The sequence below is a fragment of the Carlito syrichta genome, unplaced genomic scaffold (assembly GCF_000164805.1).
Source record: "Carlito syrichta isolate Samal-C Ts95f unplaced genomic scaffold, Tarsius_syrichta-2.0.1 Scaffold313459, whole genome shotgun sequence".
In the NCBI taxonomy this organism is placed as follows: Eukaryota; Metazoa; Chordata; class Mammalia; order Primates; family Tarsiidae; genus Carlito; species Carlito syrichta.
The window spans coordinates 188206-206278 of record NW_007257555.1 but is presented as its reverse complement, the minus strand read 5'-3'; the positions used below and the strand labels follow the sequence as shown (position 1 = coordinate 206278).

Sequence of the window (18073 nt, the reverse complement as noted above, 5' to 3'; positions counted from 1 at the left end):
GTCGGGACTAATGTAGACCACATAGTGAGTTTAGCCAGGCATGGTGGTGCATACCTGTAGCTCTAGCTACTGGGGAGGCTTAAGCAGAAGGAATGTCTGAGCCCAGGGGTTTGAGGCTGTGGTGAGCTGTGAGTGTGCCATTGCACTCAAGCCTAGATGACAGAGTGAGACCTCCCACTCAAAAAAAAAAAAAAAAAAAAGGAGAGGAGAGGACAGACATGACACACAGAAAGAAGGTCATGCAATGATGAAGGCAGAGATAGGAGTCCTGAAACTACAAGCCAAAGAAAGCTAAGGGCTTCCCAGAACCACCAGAAGCTATAAGAGGCAAGGAAGGATTCTCTCCTAGAGACTGCAGAGGAATGAGGGATCTGCCACACCTTGGTTTTGGACTCCTGGTCTTCAAGACTGAGAGATAAATGTCTGTTATTTTATTTTATTTTTGAGTCAGAGTCTCACTCTGTCGCCTAGTCTGGAGTGCAGTGGCATACTCATGGCTACTGAAGCCTTGACCTGCTGGGTTCAGGAGATCCTTCCGTTTCAGCAGGAAGTGCAGGCAGGCACCACCATGCCCAACTAAATGTCTGTTGTTTTAAGTCACTGTGTTTGTGGTACTCGAGGCAGTTCTAGTAAACTAACACACCATGTCCCCTTTTGTTCCACCATGGATTGGAGCTGTTGTGGGTCACATGCGCAGGTTGGTAATCAGGCACTGGAAGGTACACACAGAGGCACTTGCTCTGCCTTTCCCACTCTTCCTTCTTTAAGACAGAGAGAGAGGCTGGATGCAGATTCCTGCTGGCTTTACTGTGAGGGAAGTTTGACACATCCAGAATGCGGAGCACATTGTTGAAGCTTAGTCGTGGCACAGGGCAGGCAAGTCCAGGACCTAAAGTCAGACAGATCTGTGTGCACAGCCGGGCCTCACTGCTTCATGCCTGTGAGAACCAGGGCTAGTGACACAACTCCCTCAAGACCTGGTTTCTCTGGTTACACAATGAGACTGAAAATGTATAGCTCATAGGAACCTTGTGAAAATCAAAGTAAATAGGACAAGAAAGAAGCTTAGTATCATTCTTGGCACATAGCGGGTACTCATGAAATCATAAGCAAGGAAGATGACATTAGTGATGATGGTGATTTTTGGCAAAGCTGGGACTGTCACCCAGGTTTCCTGATGTCCCAAGGCAGTGCCCCTAATTCCACCTGCCCATGCCCCTGTTGCAGTTCCATTGATTCCTTTGTCCCCTGCTATTGGGGCAGCTCAACGTTTCAACAGACCCTAAAACTTGAATGGGATGAGGGATTGAGTCCCTGAGTTAAGAAAAATGCCAGTGTCTGCCTTAAGTTTCTTTTCTCTTTCACACTCAGATTCTTCATTTCCTAGCCTGACACAATCACTTTTTTGACTCAATAACAGCTCCTGTTTTTTGTATTTTAAGAAAAGCTCCCCTCATGTAATAAAGGTCTTTGTGTTTTAAGTAATGTTCCCCTCATGTAAGTGATGTTTATGCACGATCAATCCTTTTGAAAGAGTTCAGTCTCCCTATTTCTACAGCCTGAGCTGTCTCTGGGTTCCACAGCGAGGTGACATTATTTTATTTTGCTTCTTGTTTTCTTCTCCTTCTTTGTCTCTGCTCTCCATGTTTCTCTATGTGTGTTTTCTTTTCCACTCCATGTCTTCCTTGTCACTTTCGTTCTTTCTGTATCTGTCTCCCTTCCCACGTCCCTCTCTCACTCCCCCTCTCTTCTCTCCCTGTCCTCTGTATATGTATACATGTTCAGTTTGCCTTGACGATGTATCCTCTTTAATCTCTGTTTCTTACTCCTGTTTCTCTCCTCTCTTCTCCCTATTCTATCTGTTCATATTCATCTTCTTTTTTCACTTTTCACACTTTTCTCTGCCTTCATTCGCCTTTCTTTTAATCTCATTCTATATCATTCTCCCCCGTGTCTCTCTATACCTCTGTGTGTGTGTGTTTGTCTATCTATCTATCATCTATGTTTCTATATATCTATCCATCTCTGGATGACTGTGTGCATTTCTGCCTCTCTGTTCCTCTTCTTTCTCTCTCAGCAGTATCTCTGTCAGTTTACCTCTTTTCTTGCTCTCTCAGATCTCTCTGTCTTTATCTCCTCCTCTCACTCTGCATTCCTTCTTCTCCCTCTAAGGATATTAATATTTTAATAGCCTTAATGTCCTCCCAGGATCCTCAACTCTACCAATGATTCAAAAGTGGCAAGTCTCCCCAGAGCTTCATTTCAGAAACTATTAATTCTCTTCCCCATATACCTGTCACCACACTCCATACAAAGTCAGGAAACCAGGCGGAGTCCTGGCAGGGCTTTGCTTCTCCTCTTTGTCTTTATACAACAATGTCCCTGGACAGAAATGACTTGAAATGGGAACACAGAGTTGGGGGCAAGGATGGGGAGTCTCCTGCTGGGGAGGCTCTTGGTGAAACTCCTGATTGCTGGAGACTGCCTCCACACCTTTTGGGGTTTTCTTTGTTTCATTTGAAAACATTTACCCAGTGCCAGTTCTTTCCAGGCCTTGTGCTGCAGGCTGAAGAGAAATGAATAAATCTTGAGCCCTTCCCTGTAAAAGCTTACAGTCTCCCTGGGAGACCATGGAGCTGATAATTAAGATCAATAAGATAATAGATTTAAACAATATGCTCAAAGGGAAAAGGAATTAATTCTAGTGGGAAGAGTAGAAAAGGTTATACAGAGGAGGTAGCAGTAAGCTCCCTGGAAGTCCAGACCTTGTCCCAAGCCCTGACAGTATCCCCAGAAACTAGAATAGTGCCTAATTCATGGGAAGCACTCAATCATGTTTAATATGTGATGAATTAATGAGAATAGTTGTCAAGGATTCTTAGGATTTCATCAAGTAGAGAAATTGGAGTTGAGCATCCCAGACAGAAGGATGGGGAGCAGAAGCTCATCCTGTACCCAGATACCTTCTACAGGGCTGACCCACCCATGTGCCAGCTGTGACTATCAGTGGCTTTAGCTCAGGGAACTACCTCACCCAAGTATACCCCTTCCAGATAGCAGCCATGACTGGCAAAGGCCAGGACCCCTTACTTTAACTCAGGACATTGATAAAGGGCCGCCCTGGATCCATAATTCCCCACAGGATCAGCCGAAATCTCCAGATACACACTGTAGGTCTGCATCTCCCTTTGCCCCATCCTGCCTTACTCACTTAAAAAATTTTTTAAAAATTTCTTTTTCATTTTTAAGATGTGGGGTACAAATCAGGATTGGGTACATAAGCAGTCTACATACAGGTGAAATTTGGGCCTCCCATTGGACCTCACTTCACCTGGATTGGGATTACGTACCCTAATTGATGTTATGTACTCTCCCCCTCCCCTGGTAGTGCCCCACTACTGCCAATTCCTTTCTTGTAGTATTATGATAGTATTCAGGGTCCACTTATGAGTGAGCACATGTGGTACTCAGTTCTTTGTTTCTGTGATAGATCACTCAGTATTATAGACCTAAATCCATCCAAGTTGCTGTGAAGTCCATAACTTTGTCCTTCTTTATAGCTGTATAATATTCCATCGTGTATTTGTACCACATTTTTTTATCCAGTCTACTTTCAGTGGGCAGCACATTTGGTTCCATGTTTTTGCTATTGTGAATAGTGCTACAATAAACATGTATGCACAGTTATCTTTTTTTTGTAGAATGATTTGAGTTCCTCCAGGTGTATTCCCAGAGACCTAAATGTAAAACCTCAAATTATAAGAATCTTAGAAAATGCAGGAGACACTCTTGTGGAAATTGCCCACTTCTACAGGAGTATCTCCAAAGAGGGCTCCTCAATAAACTTCCTGGATGTAACTTTTCACTTCAGAGTCTGTTTTCAGGGACTGTATTCAGGGAATGAGAAGAGACCTGTGACTAAAGGATATAAAAACAGGTTAAATGTAGCTGGACAGGTAGCCAGAGACCAGATTATGATGAGTCTTGAATACCAAGAAAACTAATTTATATTTCTTCTCTAAGTACTGGGAAGCTATTGATCAGAGGAGTATCTAATTAGAGCTGGGATTTACCAAGCTCACTGGCAGTCAGTATGAAAGATGGGGCAGAGAGGAGAAGACTGGAGGCAGAAAATGAGTTAGGAGACCCGAATCTGGAGCTCCATGCCTGTGGAAGGGAAAAATAGGAGAAAGTATGAAGGATGGCCAGAGACGTCCCCTGAAGTGCTCATCGACCTCTTCCTAGTTCACTTGCGGACATAGGCATCTTCCTTGTTTTACAGCTCTGAACCCCATGAGGAACATACCAGGGAAGAATATATGCTGCTTCTTTTTTTAAATTTTAATCAATATTTTTTATTATGGTTTTGTGGGGTACAGTTAAGGGTTAGATGTACAATTACGTTTCATTCAGGCACCCTGTTGATAAGAGGTGTTTCCCCATCCCCAGACAGATATATGCTACTGTTAATCCCATATGCTGCTTCTTACCAGCCGTGGTATCCCTTTTAATAGCTCCTGCAACTGTGGGAATCATACCTACCCCCAGTGTGAGGACACCCCTTATTTGGGGCCCTTTCTCCAGAACATGACATCCAGAAGCTCTCAGCTGTATCCCCCATCTTGTAAAATAGCATCTTACAGAATTTTCACAGATCCACAGATTATGGTATCATGTCTAGACTTATCTACTGAGGACCTCATTTGGGAGGAACCATGCATCTCCCTGGAATCCCATGACCTTTCAACCACCTGTTGCTGACTGTTGTGATGGTATGATTTGTAGGCCATAGTCTGAAAGATAACATTCTAGGGTCCTAGGGTCAGACTCCTGTGTTTGTGTTTTTGCTCTGCTGCTTATAGGCTGTGGAATTTGGGTACAATCTTTCAAAGTTTCAACTTTATATTTATAAAGCTGAAATAATAGGAAAGCGCCCACCTCAGCAACAAGGGTACATGCATAATGACCATTTGTATACCTAACCCTGAATTGTACCCTACATCTTTAAAATAAAAAAATAAAAAAAATAGGAACGTGCCCAATTGTAGAGTTGTTATAGGGAACTCTAGAACCTACAGACACGGATATGATGCAAGGTCAAAATTATTTATTGAGAAGTGCTTTCTCTTTAAACTCAAATGAAGCTTGATACAAACTTTAGTTTTGTTGCATTTTAAACTGGGTGGCTTTCAGCAAGACACTTCACCATTCTCAGACACAGTTTACTTATTGGTAAAATAAACATCTCATACCTCCTTTCTGAAATTATGAGGATTAATGTTATAAAAGGGTACCAAGTTCTAAGTTCATTTATCTGTGTCATAATTAGACTTAAGTACCATGTCATATGATAATATCTGTTGCTGTTTCTTTTGAAATATGTATTTGTATTACTTTCCAGATTATAAATAAGTGATCATTTCAAATGTAATGAACTCACATGAATTTGTAAAAATCTAATGATGCAGATGTCTCTGGGGTTTAACCATCCCCTTTCTCTCCAAGGGAAGAAGCGATGCTGTCCACGTACTTTGAAACCATCAATGACCTACTATCCTCCTTTGGACCAGTTCGTGACTGCTCTCGGAACAATGGGGGTTGTACACGCAACTTCAAGTGTGTGTCTGACCGCCAGGTGGACTCGTCGGGATGTGTGGTAAGTGCTCATTGGCCTAGAAACATGACATTGGTCCAGGTGCTAAGGCTGCCTGCTGGGGGCCCCTTGCTGTGAGAGGAAGCTGATCAGGGAGGATCATACCACCGTAGCTTGTGCCTGTGGCACAATTAAACCTACCTGTTGGGATTGTTGGAAGAATGAAGCGAGATATCATAACTTAAGTGCCTACCATACAATAGCTCCTGGAGAGCTGTTGGTCTCCAGAAGCTTGCAGAACATTTGGGAGTGAGATGGGGCATGTCTTACCTCTATGAATACAATGGGTGGCAGGTCGGTGAGATCTAAATAGTGCAGAGAGTAGGTACTTTGGTGTGGCTGAGAAGAGCAAGTTTCTACTGAGACCTAAGGTTTGTAGAAGGTTTACTTGGAAGTCTTGGTAGTGTTGGAATTGACTTCAAAAGATGGATCAACTGACATGAGGAAATGAGGGAGGATGGCACAGGTGTGGAGGCTGGAGAGGCAGCCTTGTTTGTATGGAGTTTTAGTATCTAGTATGGAATAAAGACATAGGAGAAGATATGTGAGAATTTCTATTGCCTAAAGAAGGGTTTCCCCAAATTGATGATTTGTTTTATGAAAATGGCCTAGGGTGATTGTTCAAAATGCAAGTTTCAGAGTTCTGGCTCTAGAATTTTTTAATCTATAAAGGAGATAGAATTTTTAACAAGTATGTGTGTGTGTGTGTAAGTGTGTGTGTGTTAAGGCCCCCATACGCTAAACTCAACCTGGCATTCAATGCCCGTCTTCCTGTGGCCCCTTTCTAACCTCTCTAGTCACACAAAGAGGTTACTCTTTACTCTTACGACTTTAATTTTATATGAGAGCCAAATGGAGCTAATCAGCTGTGGACCTCTAAACACACTTGCCTGTTAATGCCTTCGTGCCTTTGTTCAATACTGTTCTTTCTCCCTAGAATACATTGCTCTCCAATCCCACGCAGCAAACGAGTAAGGTCTTTCCAAATCCATCTCCTTTATGAAGCCTCTTCCCTTTCCCCAAGGTGGCATTATTCTCCCCCCAGAGAGGTGGTGGTGCTCTTCTAGGGATCATTACTGTTTTCTGTGCCCACATTTATTAAATCACCTGTAACGCTTTATAGCACAGACTGACTTTTGAGCTTATCTTTCCCAACAAACTGAGGGAAAACCCGGGGAATCTGTTGATTCAGCTCATTACCCCAATACTACGCATCTCAGTAAATAAGGAAGAGAAGAAGAAGATCAGGAAGGTCGGGATGGGGCCAGGAATGTGAATTCTTGCACTGGTTTAGGTTCTCTGAACAAGACCCAAGGGAAATAGAACACACAGTCAGCCCTTAGTGCACCAACACACCAGCTGGGAAATAAACAAAGATCCTGAGATTGATACAAAGTATAAACTTCTAGAAAATGAGATGATGCAGTGAAACTATATTTGACTCAATGATCAACAATCTTTAGAGGTAGATGGACAATTAGAAATTGTATAGATTAGAATTCCTGGAATTACAAGTGACTGAAACTAAAACTAGTTTAGGCAAAAAGAAGTAATGTATTGGTTCAAATGGAAGTTTAAGGGCAGTTGGATTGAGGGGCTCAAACGATGTTACTGGGGGGCCCGTCTTTAGCTCTGTCCCCTTAGCACCATGTCATTCTCTGGCTAACTGCACCATCTCTAGTCAGCGAGTGCTGCAGCACAAGAACACCTCTCACCTGGTCTCTCCAACTACAGTCACAGGATGGCATCTCACTGGGCCATCTTGGCTCTCATGCCCATGCCTGCACCAATTGCTTGTCAGGAAGATAGACAGGGCTCATCCCAGAAGCAGCCATACCTAGAGCTTGGGTCAGGAGGTAGCTATACCTTAAACATATGGTCCTGAGAGGGAGGAAGGCATAGACTCTCAAGGAAAAGTGAGGTGCTGGCAGCAGAGCATGAGTTGTGGATGGGTTAAGACCATAAACATGAGTAGCTGTCTATCGCAGAGTGTTGCAATCCAGTCCTTTTATTTTGCATATTGGAAAAGTGAGACCCACTGAGGGGAGTAGTTGCCCAAGTCTTAGAGCCAGTCAGTAGACAGACAGCTCAAAAGGATGTTCCAGATCCATGTTGTCTTCAAAACATGAGGCTGATGTTTCTGAAAAGATTAAGTTGTCTACCTCTTTCTTCTTTTCCATCAGTTTTTGTTCCCAAACTAAGTTCCTTCTCCTTTAGGATAGATGTTCTATAAGAATGAAACCTCAGAATGCAGAGATGCACACGCGCCCGCATGTGTGTGCATGTGTGTGTGTGTGTATGTGTGCATGTGTGTGTAAAAAGAAGCTGTCTCTCCTTACCTCTCATTAATATAAACTGGAAAAATAAAAACAGAGAGACAGAACATTTATTCCCTGGAGGTTAAGAGAAAATTCGAATCTGATGAAGTTGTCAAAGACCCACCTCTCTAGATTAAGGATGTAATTTTCAAGCTGCGACTCCAGGGTTCAGGTGAGTTCTTCCCTACGTCTCCAGAATAGACAGGGCAATACCCATGCTCACACTGAGGTCTTAAATCCCTTTCATTTCTCTATAGGCTCTCCATCATGCCTGCAAAGAGAAACTTTTTCTCATAGCTCCCCTTCTAAGAAATTCCATCTGGTATAAAAATAATAATGCCTTATATTTTTAGCTACTTTAGAGTTCTCAAAGCATGTCTACATCCAATAACTCATCCTCACAGCAAGCCTGGACTATAGATTCCCTCATAGATACGGAAATAAGGCTTTGGAAGCAGAGTGGCTTTCCATGGTCTTACCACCAGGTGGCAGGTTGGAGGAACACGACCATGTCTTCAACATCATTTTTACCGCGGGGCCATTGGGGTTGCTTTCCCAAAGTGGGAGCTCAAAGGAGATCATACTGAGAAACCGTGGAAAGGAGGGTGGTCTGAGTTGATGGGGCTCTGGAATCTATGTTGACTTCTTTAGCCTCAGCTTCTTAATGCTTCAAAAGGAAGCAGCAGTTCTTTGAGTTCATAGATTTTTCTGAAAAGTCAAAGAATATAATTGGAAATGATTTGGGACTTACAAAGTACCATTTGTGTGTGAGATAATGAGGCCACATTACTGATATTTGTATGTAGTGGATATGATATTTGGGGCCACACACATTTAGAAGCACAGCATATCTAATTTTTGGTAATGTTTCCATAACTGAATTTCATTTCTGTTTTAGTGTTAGTAGAAACTTAATTCTAGTCAGATTCACTTTTCTGCCTCCTACCTCTTAACTGGACATTTAAGTTCAAGAGACTGATGTGCCCTTAGGCCTAGGGCGTGAGAAAATGTTTGGTGCTGAGCCATCACATCTCAATTGGGTGCCTGTTGTCTCATCTGGTCCTTGTCCATCATTTATTTCCTTTCTAGTATCTGTAAGGACCTCTCTGTGCCCACCCGACTTACAGGTGTGCAGTCCATCTGCTGCTGCCTTGTATTCTTCATTCTACCCCAAAGTCATTCAAAGTCACTTGAATCTATCCATAGATAGCTTTTCCACCCTCCTAAGGGCATGAGAAATGTCCAGCAGTTCTACCCTGAGGATCTGAGGGAGGCTTTCTTGATCTAGACACATCAGGAAGGCATTTGTAGTAGGCTGTTTTTATGCCAAGGAAGAGCACCTACCATGCTTGCTGTCATCCTGGGCTATCTGGCAAGCGAGGCCTAGACCCCTCTTGACTTCAGACTCACCTGATTTTCCATATCCTTTGCCCCCTTTAACTACCCTTGGGATTAGTCTGGTAGGGATAAAGCAGGGGGGCTCTTTTAGACATCCATTAGCATTTACAAGTTTATCGTATTTGACTTTCACCATTTCTTTTTTCCCCCAGCTCAAATGATCTTTGTGGATGGGAGGAAATCTAATTCTTTAATAGAGCAACAATTTCCCCATTATTGCTATATTATTACCACTGTTGTTATTATTATTTTATCTTCTATCTAGACCTCAACTTCTGAAACACAAAATTTAAAAATGGGACATCCTTTGCTTGTTTCTTTGGTTCGGCTGTGATAACCTTCTCCTGGGATCATGTGTTTCTCAGGTATATAGTTGCCCAGTTGGGAGAAGATCACAAGGTGTGTGGTGGGTGGAATAATGTTCCCCTAAGGATGTCTACATCCTAATCTCCAGAATCTGTAAATACATTGTATTACCTTACATGACCAAATCGGGAACTAAATTTACATATGGAATTAAGATTACTAATTAGCTGACCTTAAAAGAGGGCAATTATCCGGATCATCAGGATGTGCCCATTGTAACCACAAGGGTCCTTACATGTGGAATAGAAAAGAATAGAGCAGAGAGACACCATTGCTTGCTGTGAAGTTAGAGGAAGAGGGTTGCTCGCTAAGGAATAGAAATGGTCTCTAGAAGCTTGAAAAAGCAAAGAGATGGATTTACCCCTAGAGCCTCCAGAAGGGAACACAGCCCTGCCAAGATTTTGACTTTAGCCCACTGAGACCCATTTGGGACTAGAACTGAAGGATAATAAATTTGTGAGGCCAAACACGGTGGCTCACTCCTATAATCCCAGCACTTTGGGAGGCTGAGCCAGGTGGATTGCTAGAGCCCAGGAGTTTGAGACCAGATTGGGCAACATAGCAAAACATCATCTCTTCCCAGAAAAAAACAAACTAAAACAAAGTAACTGGGCATGGTGGTGCATGCTACTCAGGATATCGAGATGGAAGGATCACCTAATCCCAGGAAGTCGAGGCTGTCATGAGCCATGATCATCTTGATCTTGTCACTGCACTGCAGCCTAGGCAATGGAGTGAGACCTCGACTCAAAAATAAACAAAAATAAATAAGTAAATACAAATTAATTTGTGTTGTTTTAAAACAATAATTGTGCAGTAATTTGTTACAACAGCATAAATACTAATAACAGGGCAGAACATAATAGGAGGGAAAATGATATAATAGATAATATATTAAGAATTCTCAGCTGGGCTCAGTGGCTCAACCTGTAATCCCGCGCCTTGGGAGGCTGAGGTGAGTGGATTGCCTGAGTCCGCGGGTTCGAGACCCACCTGGGCAACTTGGTGAGATCTAATCTCTACAGTGAATCAAAAAAATTAGCCAGGTGTGATAGCGCACGCCTGTAGTTCCAGCTACTTGGAGGGCTGAGGCAGAAGGATCACCGGAGCCCAGCAGGTCGAGGCTGCGGTGACTGGGAGCAGCCACTGCACTCCAGTCTGGGCAACAGAGTGAGACTCCAACTCAAAAAAAAAAAAAAAAAAAAGAATTCTCCTATTATTTCTATTTCCAGTTATTTCCAGGGAGCCCTTACCTCTTGGCCAAGGATAGGGGACACAACAGTGAGTTAAACATCAGAAAAGGGAAGGAGCCTGTGTTCCTGTTCAGTGTTTTAAAGAGTGAAAAATTGTCATGTATTAGAAATGTTATAAATCTGACAAACATAATGATGTCAGCAAGGCACAGTTTGAAATGTAAGCTATGGGTCCATTTATTCTGTGTGGCAGTATAAACACTGCAAAATTTTAATCAAGATAGAGGACAAAAACAAAGAAAACTGTAAGCACTTAATCATGGCATCGTGTGGGAGGACACTTCCAGCACTATCTCTAAGTCACTGCTGCCCCCTGAAGCATTTCACACATGCTGTTCTTTTGTGCTTTCCTCGAAGCCTTTGGGTTAACCCAACACCAGACAATCTGGCGATCAAAATCCATCCTCCTCAGTCCCTTTTGAAATGTCAGTTCACAGTTCACCTTCATTGTTTCAACTATTTATTTAGAGTCAAAATCTCCCTATGTGACCCACACTGGAATGCAGTGGCATGATCACAGCTCAACGCATCCTTGACCTTCTGGGCTCAGGCAATTTTCCCACCTCAGCCTCCCAAATCCAAGCCTCTTTAATCCAAGGCTCCCAAGTCTTGTTAAGTTGCCTAGACTGGTCTAAAACCAGGACTCAAGCTATCCTCTTGCCTCAGCTGGGACTATAAGTGTAAGCCACCGTGCCTAGCCTCAATTATTTGTTATTGCATAACAAACTATCCCCAAACTCAATGGCTTAAGACAACTTTATGTTTTGCTTGAAATTCTTTGAGTCAGGATATGAGAAGATTACAGTTGGTTTGTCTCTGCTCCAGGACAGATGGGGTTATCTGGAACCAGAGGATTAATTTTCAAGAATCTATCTGGGATTCTTCACTTACCTAGGGTTGGCACAACTGGCGGTTGATACAGGCGATGCTGGACTTAAGCTGGGACTTTTGGCTAGATACAGGGTTTGGTCTTAGCCTCCCCATTTGGCTTGGGCTTCTTACACCATGGAGGCCAGGCTTCCAAAGGGACCATCCCAAGATCCAGTGTTATAAGATCCTAGGCAGAAGCTGCAAGGCTATTTAGCCTTTAGCCTGAGAAGTCCCAGAACATCATTTCTTCCACATTCTCTTGGTCAGGCAAATCAATAAGTTCAGCCCATATTTGAGGGGTGAGAACTAGGCTTCATCCATCAATGAGAAAAGTAGCAAAGAATATGTGGCCATCTTTCATCTACCCACTTACCTAGAGCATGGACTTACAGACATGGGCTCCCAGAGCAGGAAGGGATCCTTTCCCATTATACAAACTGACAAACAAAGGCCTAGAAAGATGTAGAAATTGCTCAAGGTCATGTAGGGACTTAGTAACAAAATCTAGATTTAATTCCAGGGCTCCTTCCTCCCAGTTGTACCTTTCTTCAGTAATGGCCTCACAGTGTCAGCTTTCCCACTGTAGCTGTCCAATTACCTACTTGGTAACACTCCTGTATCCAGCACTGTGGATACAGAAACAGGAGATAGATACAAAAAGAAGAGTTCCACCTTGTTTTATAAGCTAGTTCAGAAGACAAGATAGACTGCAGCAAGGTTACAGCATAACCTTGAACAAGCCCCTCTGTTTATTGGTATGAGAATATCTAAGGGGGTTGGTGTGAGTACTGAGAAAAAGAGAGAACTGGTATTCACTAAGCACCTACTGTGTGCTGGCTAGCTTGCTTCTGTTCATGGCAGTTAATACTTAATAGCTATCCTTCTAGAAGGATGCTATTATATCCTTTTTATGGAAGAGAAAAGCTAGTAATATAAGAGCCACCATCCATAAAGAGACTGTGCCAGGCATGGTTCTAAGTGCTTTGCTTATTTTAACCAATTTAATTGTTACAGTAATCCTATGAGTTAGATATTATTATTACTTTCACTTTACACATGAGAAAAATGAAATTGTCTGATAGGAAACTGGGGTATGTAAAGAAACACAGTGGGAAGTAGGCTGGGCAGGAGGGGCAGCACTAGATAGTTGAGGGTCTTCATAGAAAGGACAGAGGAGCCAGACTCGGTGGCTCAGCCTGTAATCCCAGCTCTTTGAGAGGCTGAGATGAGTGGATTGCCTGAGCCTGCGGGTTCGAGACCCGCCTGGGCAACTTGGCGAGACCTCATCTCTACAATAAATCAAAATGAGCTGGGCATGGTAGCGTGCGCCTGTAGTTCCAGCTACTCAGAAGGCTGAGGCGGAAGGATTGCCAGAGTCCAGCAGGTCGAGGCTGCGGTGGCTGGGAGTGGCCATTGCACTCCAGTCTGTGCGACAGAGTGAGACTCTAACTCAAAAAAAAAAAAAAAAAAAGACAGAGGAGGCCAGGCACAGTGGCTCATGCCTTTAATCCAGCACTTTGGGAGGCTAAGGTGGGAGGATTGCTTGACACCAACCTGGGTGACAAAGTGAGGCCCTGTCTCTACAAAAATAAACAAATAAATAAAAAAGTTAGCCTGGTGTTATGGTGCTTGTCTGTAGCTCCACCTACTTAGGGGGCTGAGGCAGAGGGATCTCCTGAGCCCAGTAGGTCAAGGCTGCTGGGTGAGTGTGCCATTGCATGCCAGCATCAGACCCCGACTGAAAAAAAAAAAAAGAGGGGTGTAGAGGGCTTTAAACACTCTTTGGTTTCTAGGGAGTGATGGTATCTTTTAGGAGTTGTTTCTAGTGTCAGTTCTCAGCCCTGCCTCTGAATCCCAGACCCACCTCAAACCAATCCCTCATTCCCATTCTCTGCCCTCACAAACATCCAGTCACATTTCTACCCCCCTGCTCATCTTTTTCTTTTTTCACTTTGACCTAAAAAGCCATCTGGCCTTGCAGATATTAGGAAAGACCATGGATTCCCAATTGTACAGAAATGCTGAGAGACAACAACAAAAGGATGCCTTTTTAAAAGTCAAGATGAATAAAGTTATGGTCTTTCATTTATTATAGGCCAGGAGCCTCATGGCACTGCTCAGAGGGAGGCAAAAACTGGAATCTGGTTCAGCAAGGGAGAGAGACTGTTTTTCTCCATTCCTCATTCTTTACCTCTTTTAATGACCCAATTGGGCTGTAATTAAAGGAAGCAAAACTCAAAAGGGGTGGGAAAGACAAGTACGAAGAATCAGCAGAGTGAAAAATCACTTTGGAGCACAGCTCAGGCACTGCTGACGTGTGAGAGCCTGGTCCTGTGTGCCCGGGCATCCAGCTCTCCTGGATGTGCAGCTGGACTGAGACTCCATGGGGTCTGGCCCTTGAGGAGTGGTTCTTCCTCTTCAAAAATGAACTCTCAAGGCTTAATTTACCCCTGCAGATCAGCAACATGGGGTGCGATGGATTCAAGAATACAACTGGGTCAGGTTTTGCCAGACTCTAAAATGAGAGGACTCATGTCTGCCCTATTTTTCTTTTTAAAAATGGTTAGAAAGATGCAAAGTCAGGAGGCATTTTATGGGGGCTATTTCAGACCCTTGGGTTGGAAAATAGTATTTGAAGGTGGAGTATCTCCCCTATGGTCACTATGTATCCAAGTGTCCTCTTGCCAAACAGGTCCACAGATAAAAAATTATTTATATATACCTTCCCCAGTAATACTGGGACTGATATTATTAATGCTACTAATAAATAAATGAATGAATGCTATAAATAATATCAATCCTAGTATTACTGATAAAGTTATAAAGAGAATAATGAATATTGCTTATGTGCCTATTTTTGTGCCTTGAGTACTGATAAATATATAGATGCATCATCACATTGAATCTTCACAGCCATCTTATAAGGTGAGCACTGTTATTACTCCTATTTTATCCATGAGAAAACAGACTCAGAAAGCATGAAAACTTATCCAAATCCAACCAGCCAGGTAAAGGCAGAGCAGAAATTCAAACTCAAGTCCAAAGCTCATTCTCTGAACTCATCAAATGACAACTTCCAGAGGCTGAGGAGAGTTCCTCAAGAATAAAGCAAATGTCCCCAATGCCAGAGAGCATAAGGAGAGATGGAACTTCCTTCTCCCTACCTTCCCTCAATGTCCAGGATTCATTATTCCTGTTCTGCAACCAGGAGATTCAGAGGAAGCTAAAAGAGACAGAATACTGGAGAAGGATGTAAAGATAGTCAGTGAAAATAATCAGAATTGGAACCCTGTTCATTGATTCAACGCTTGCACATAGCACTCACACTTTGGGGATGAGAGGAAGGGAGCTGTTCCTTAATCAGGAGTTGGGTATTTGCATATTCCCTTTGTGAATTTCCAGCAGAGCCCTCCTCCCTCCTTGGCCAGCTGGATGGGGGAGGTGGTAGAAGCATGGGCCTTCCAAGATTATAACGTGTGGCATTCTCATAAAGCCTATGCACCCTTTTATGACATTAAATATTTTATTCTTCCTGTGACATTTGAAAGCTTCTCTATTTTTTCCCCTCATTTTATTTATTTGAGACCCAGACTTGCTGGGTCAAATGGTATTTCTGGTAATCTGGTTTTATTGTGTGGAAGTCATTCTCTGTTAACGTCAGAGAGCAGCCCCCATTCTTCAAAACTGATGGGTTTTACCCTTCGATTGCCCTGAAATAATGGTGTGGGGAAAAGGAACCCAAAATTGGAAGCAGGAATTGGAGCTACACTCATGGTTTTGACTCCTGTTGGCTGCAGGTGTGACATCAATCACTGCCAGAAGACTGTGACCATCTGTAGGCAGCACCTGGAACCTAGAGAGAGAACTTGGGACCAGCTTGGGGAGGGGCATTGCTAAAATCGTCTTCAATTCCCAGAATCTATAATCTTGTTATATATGCTCTCAGAGGTCAGTGGTTCGAATGTTGGAAAGAGATGAGGGCAGGGAAGGACAGCATAGAGCAGAGAGTAGCCTTAACTCATTGGATGGGGGGAATACAAATTTACAGGTAGAGTATCTTCATCCCTTTACCTCCCTTTTGTAAGCATCTCTGGACTGACCATTTATATTTTAATTGTGTGTTTCATGCACCTGCCTCAGACACCTTGTCCCCTTTGGAAAGGTGGACCCATGGGAGAATGTGTGCTCCGACTATCTTCCCCTACCTTCAGGAAGTCAGTGTAGTGTCTAAGAACACAATTTCCAGCATCAGAAAAACCTGGGGCACAGTCTTGCTCTACCACTCATTAGCCATTCAACTTTGAGACAAGTTACTTTTGGATCTCTAAGTCTTCTGTTCCTGTTGAGTAAAATGAGGATAATACTGCTTACCTGACAAAGCCGCTATTAGAACTAACTGAGATAATGCATATGCAATGGGCTGGCACATGGCCCTAAGTAGGCAGGAAACATGGTCACTATTATTATATCTGATATGTCGTGCAGGGATGATCATGGTGGAGGTGGCAAGAAGGAAGCTAAAATTGTTTGAGTGCTTGCAAAGCACCTAAGGTGGGTCTAGTTGTTTTCCCTTTTTTTATAGATAGGAAAACTGAGGCAGAGAACTTAAGTACCTTGCTCAGGATCGTGCAGCTACTAAACCTTTATTCTTCACTAGATTCATAACTATCATTCATATTCTTAACCAAATTCATAAATTTCATCAGTAATAATTGCCTAATATCTCATGGAGAGTAAAATGCCATTATTTGCTTTGTCTTTTTAAACAATTATTAGTATAAAGATGTGGGGTACAATTCATGGTTAGGTATACAAACGTTGATTATGCAGGTACCCTTGTTGATGAGGTATGCTCCTCCCTCCCCTAGCAGTTTCCCTCAACTGCCAATTCCACCCTCCCCGAGACAGTTTTCCACTACTGCCATCCCTTTCTTATAGTATTATAATTGTTCAAGGTCCACTTATGAGTGAGAATATATGGTATGCTGTTCTTTGTTTCTGTGATAGATCACTGAGTATGATTGACTCTAATTTCATCCAAGTTACTGCAAAGTCCATATGTTTGTCCTCTTTATGACTTTATAATATTCCATTGTGTATAAGTACCACATTTTTTTTATCCAGTCCAACTTCAATGGGCAACATGGTTGGTTTCATGTTTTTGCTATTGTGAATAGAGCTGCAATGAACATACGTGTGCAGGTATCTTTTTTGTAGAATGATTTGAGTTCCTCCGGGTATATTCCCAATAGGGGAATTGCTAGGTCATATGGAAGGTCAATTTCTAGTTCTTTCAGAAATTACCAGACTATCTTCCAGAGAAGTTGCACTAGTTTGCATTCCCACCCAGCAGTGTAGAAGCGTTCCTTTTTCTCCACTTCCTTACCAGCATCTGTCCTTGTTTGTTTTATTAATGATGGCCATTCTTACTGGGGTTAGATGGTATCTCAATGTGGTTTTGATTTGCATTTCTCTGATGATTATTGAGGCTGAGTACTTTTTCAAGTGTCTGTTGGCTGGTTGTATATTTTCTTTTGAGAAGTGTCTATTCATGTCTTTTGCTGACTTTTTAATGAAGCTGTTTTCCTTTTTTCCTTTTGGTGCATTTAGGTTCCTTGTAGATCCTAGATGTTAGTAGGCCTTTGTCAGATATGCAGTTGGCTAATATTTTTTCCCATTCTGTGGGCTGTCTCCCTGCTGTCTTGATGGTTTCTTTTCTTTTGCAGAAGCTCATTAGGTTGATGAGGTCCCACTTGTCTATCTTATTTTTTAAGGTATGGGCATTTGGGGTTCTGATCAGGAATTGGTTGCCAGTTCCAATTTCCATAAGGGTGTCTCCTGCGTTTTCTAAGATTCTTATAAAAATTTGAGGTTTTACATTTAGGTCTTTGATCCATTTAGAGTTGATTTTTGTGTATGGTGATAGGCAGGGGTCCTGTTTCAATCTTCTGCATGTGATCAGCCAGTTTTCCGAGCACCATTTACTAAGTTCTCCTTTCCCCAGTGGTTGTTGTTGGAGACTTTGTCAAAGATGAGTTAGTTGAGAAATTGAGGCTTTGCTTCCAAAATCTCTATCCTGTTCCATTGGTCTATGTGCTTGCTCTTGCACCAATACCAGGCTGTTTTGATTACTGTAGCCTTAAAGTTTGAAGTCTAGAAGTGTGATACCTCCTGCTTTGTTTCTTTTGCTAAGGATTGTTTTGGCTATTCGTGGT

At 42.6% G+C, this 18073-nt stretch overlaps 1 protein-coding gene across 1 annotated transcript in view; it reads left to right on the top strand.

The window, feature by feature from the left end:
* Window positions 1–18073, top strand: part of LOC103273039 (astrotactin-2) — a 358841-nt gene that overhangs the window by 165063 nt on the left and 175705 nt on the right. Inside the window, exon 6 of the mRNA XM_021718790.1 lies at window positions 5506–5656. Within this exon, the coding sequence (XP_021574465.1) occupies window positions 5506–5656 (151 nt within the window). The remainder of the gene's footprint in view (window positions 1–5505; window positions 5657–18073) is intronic.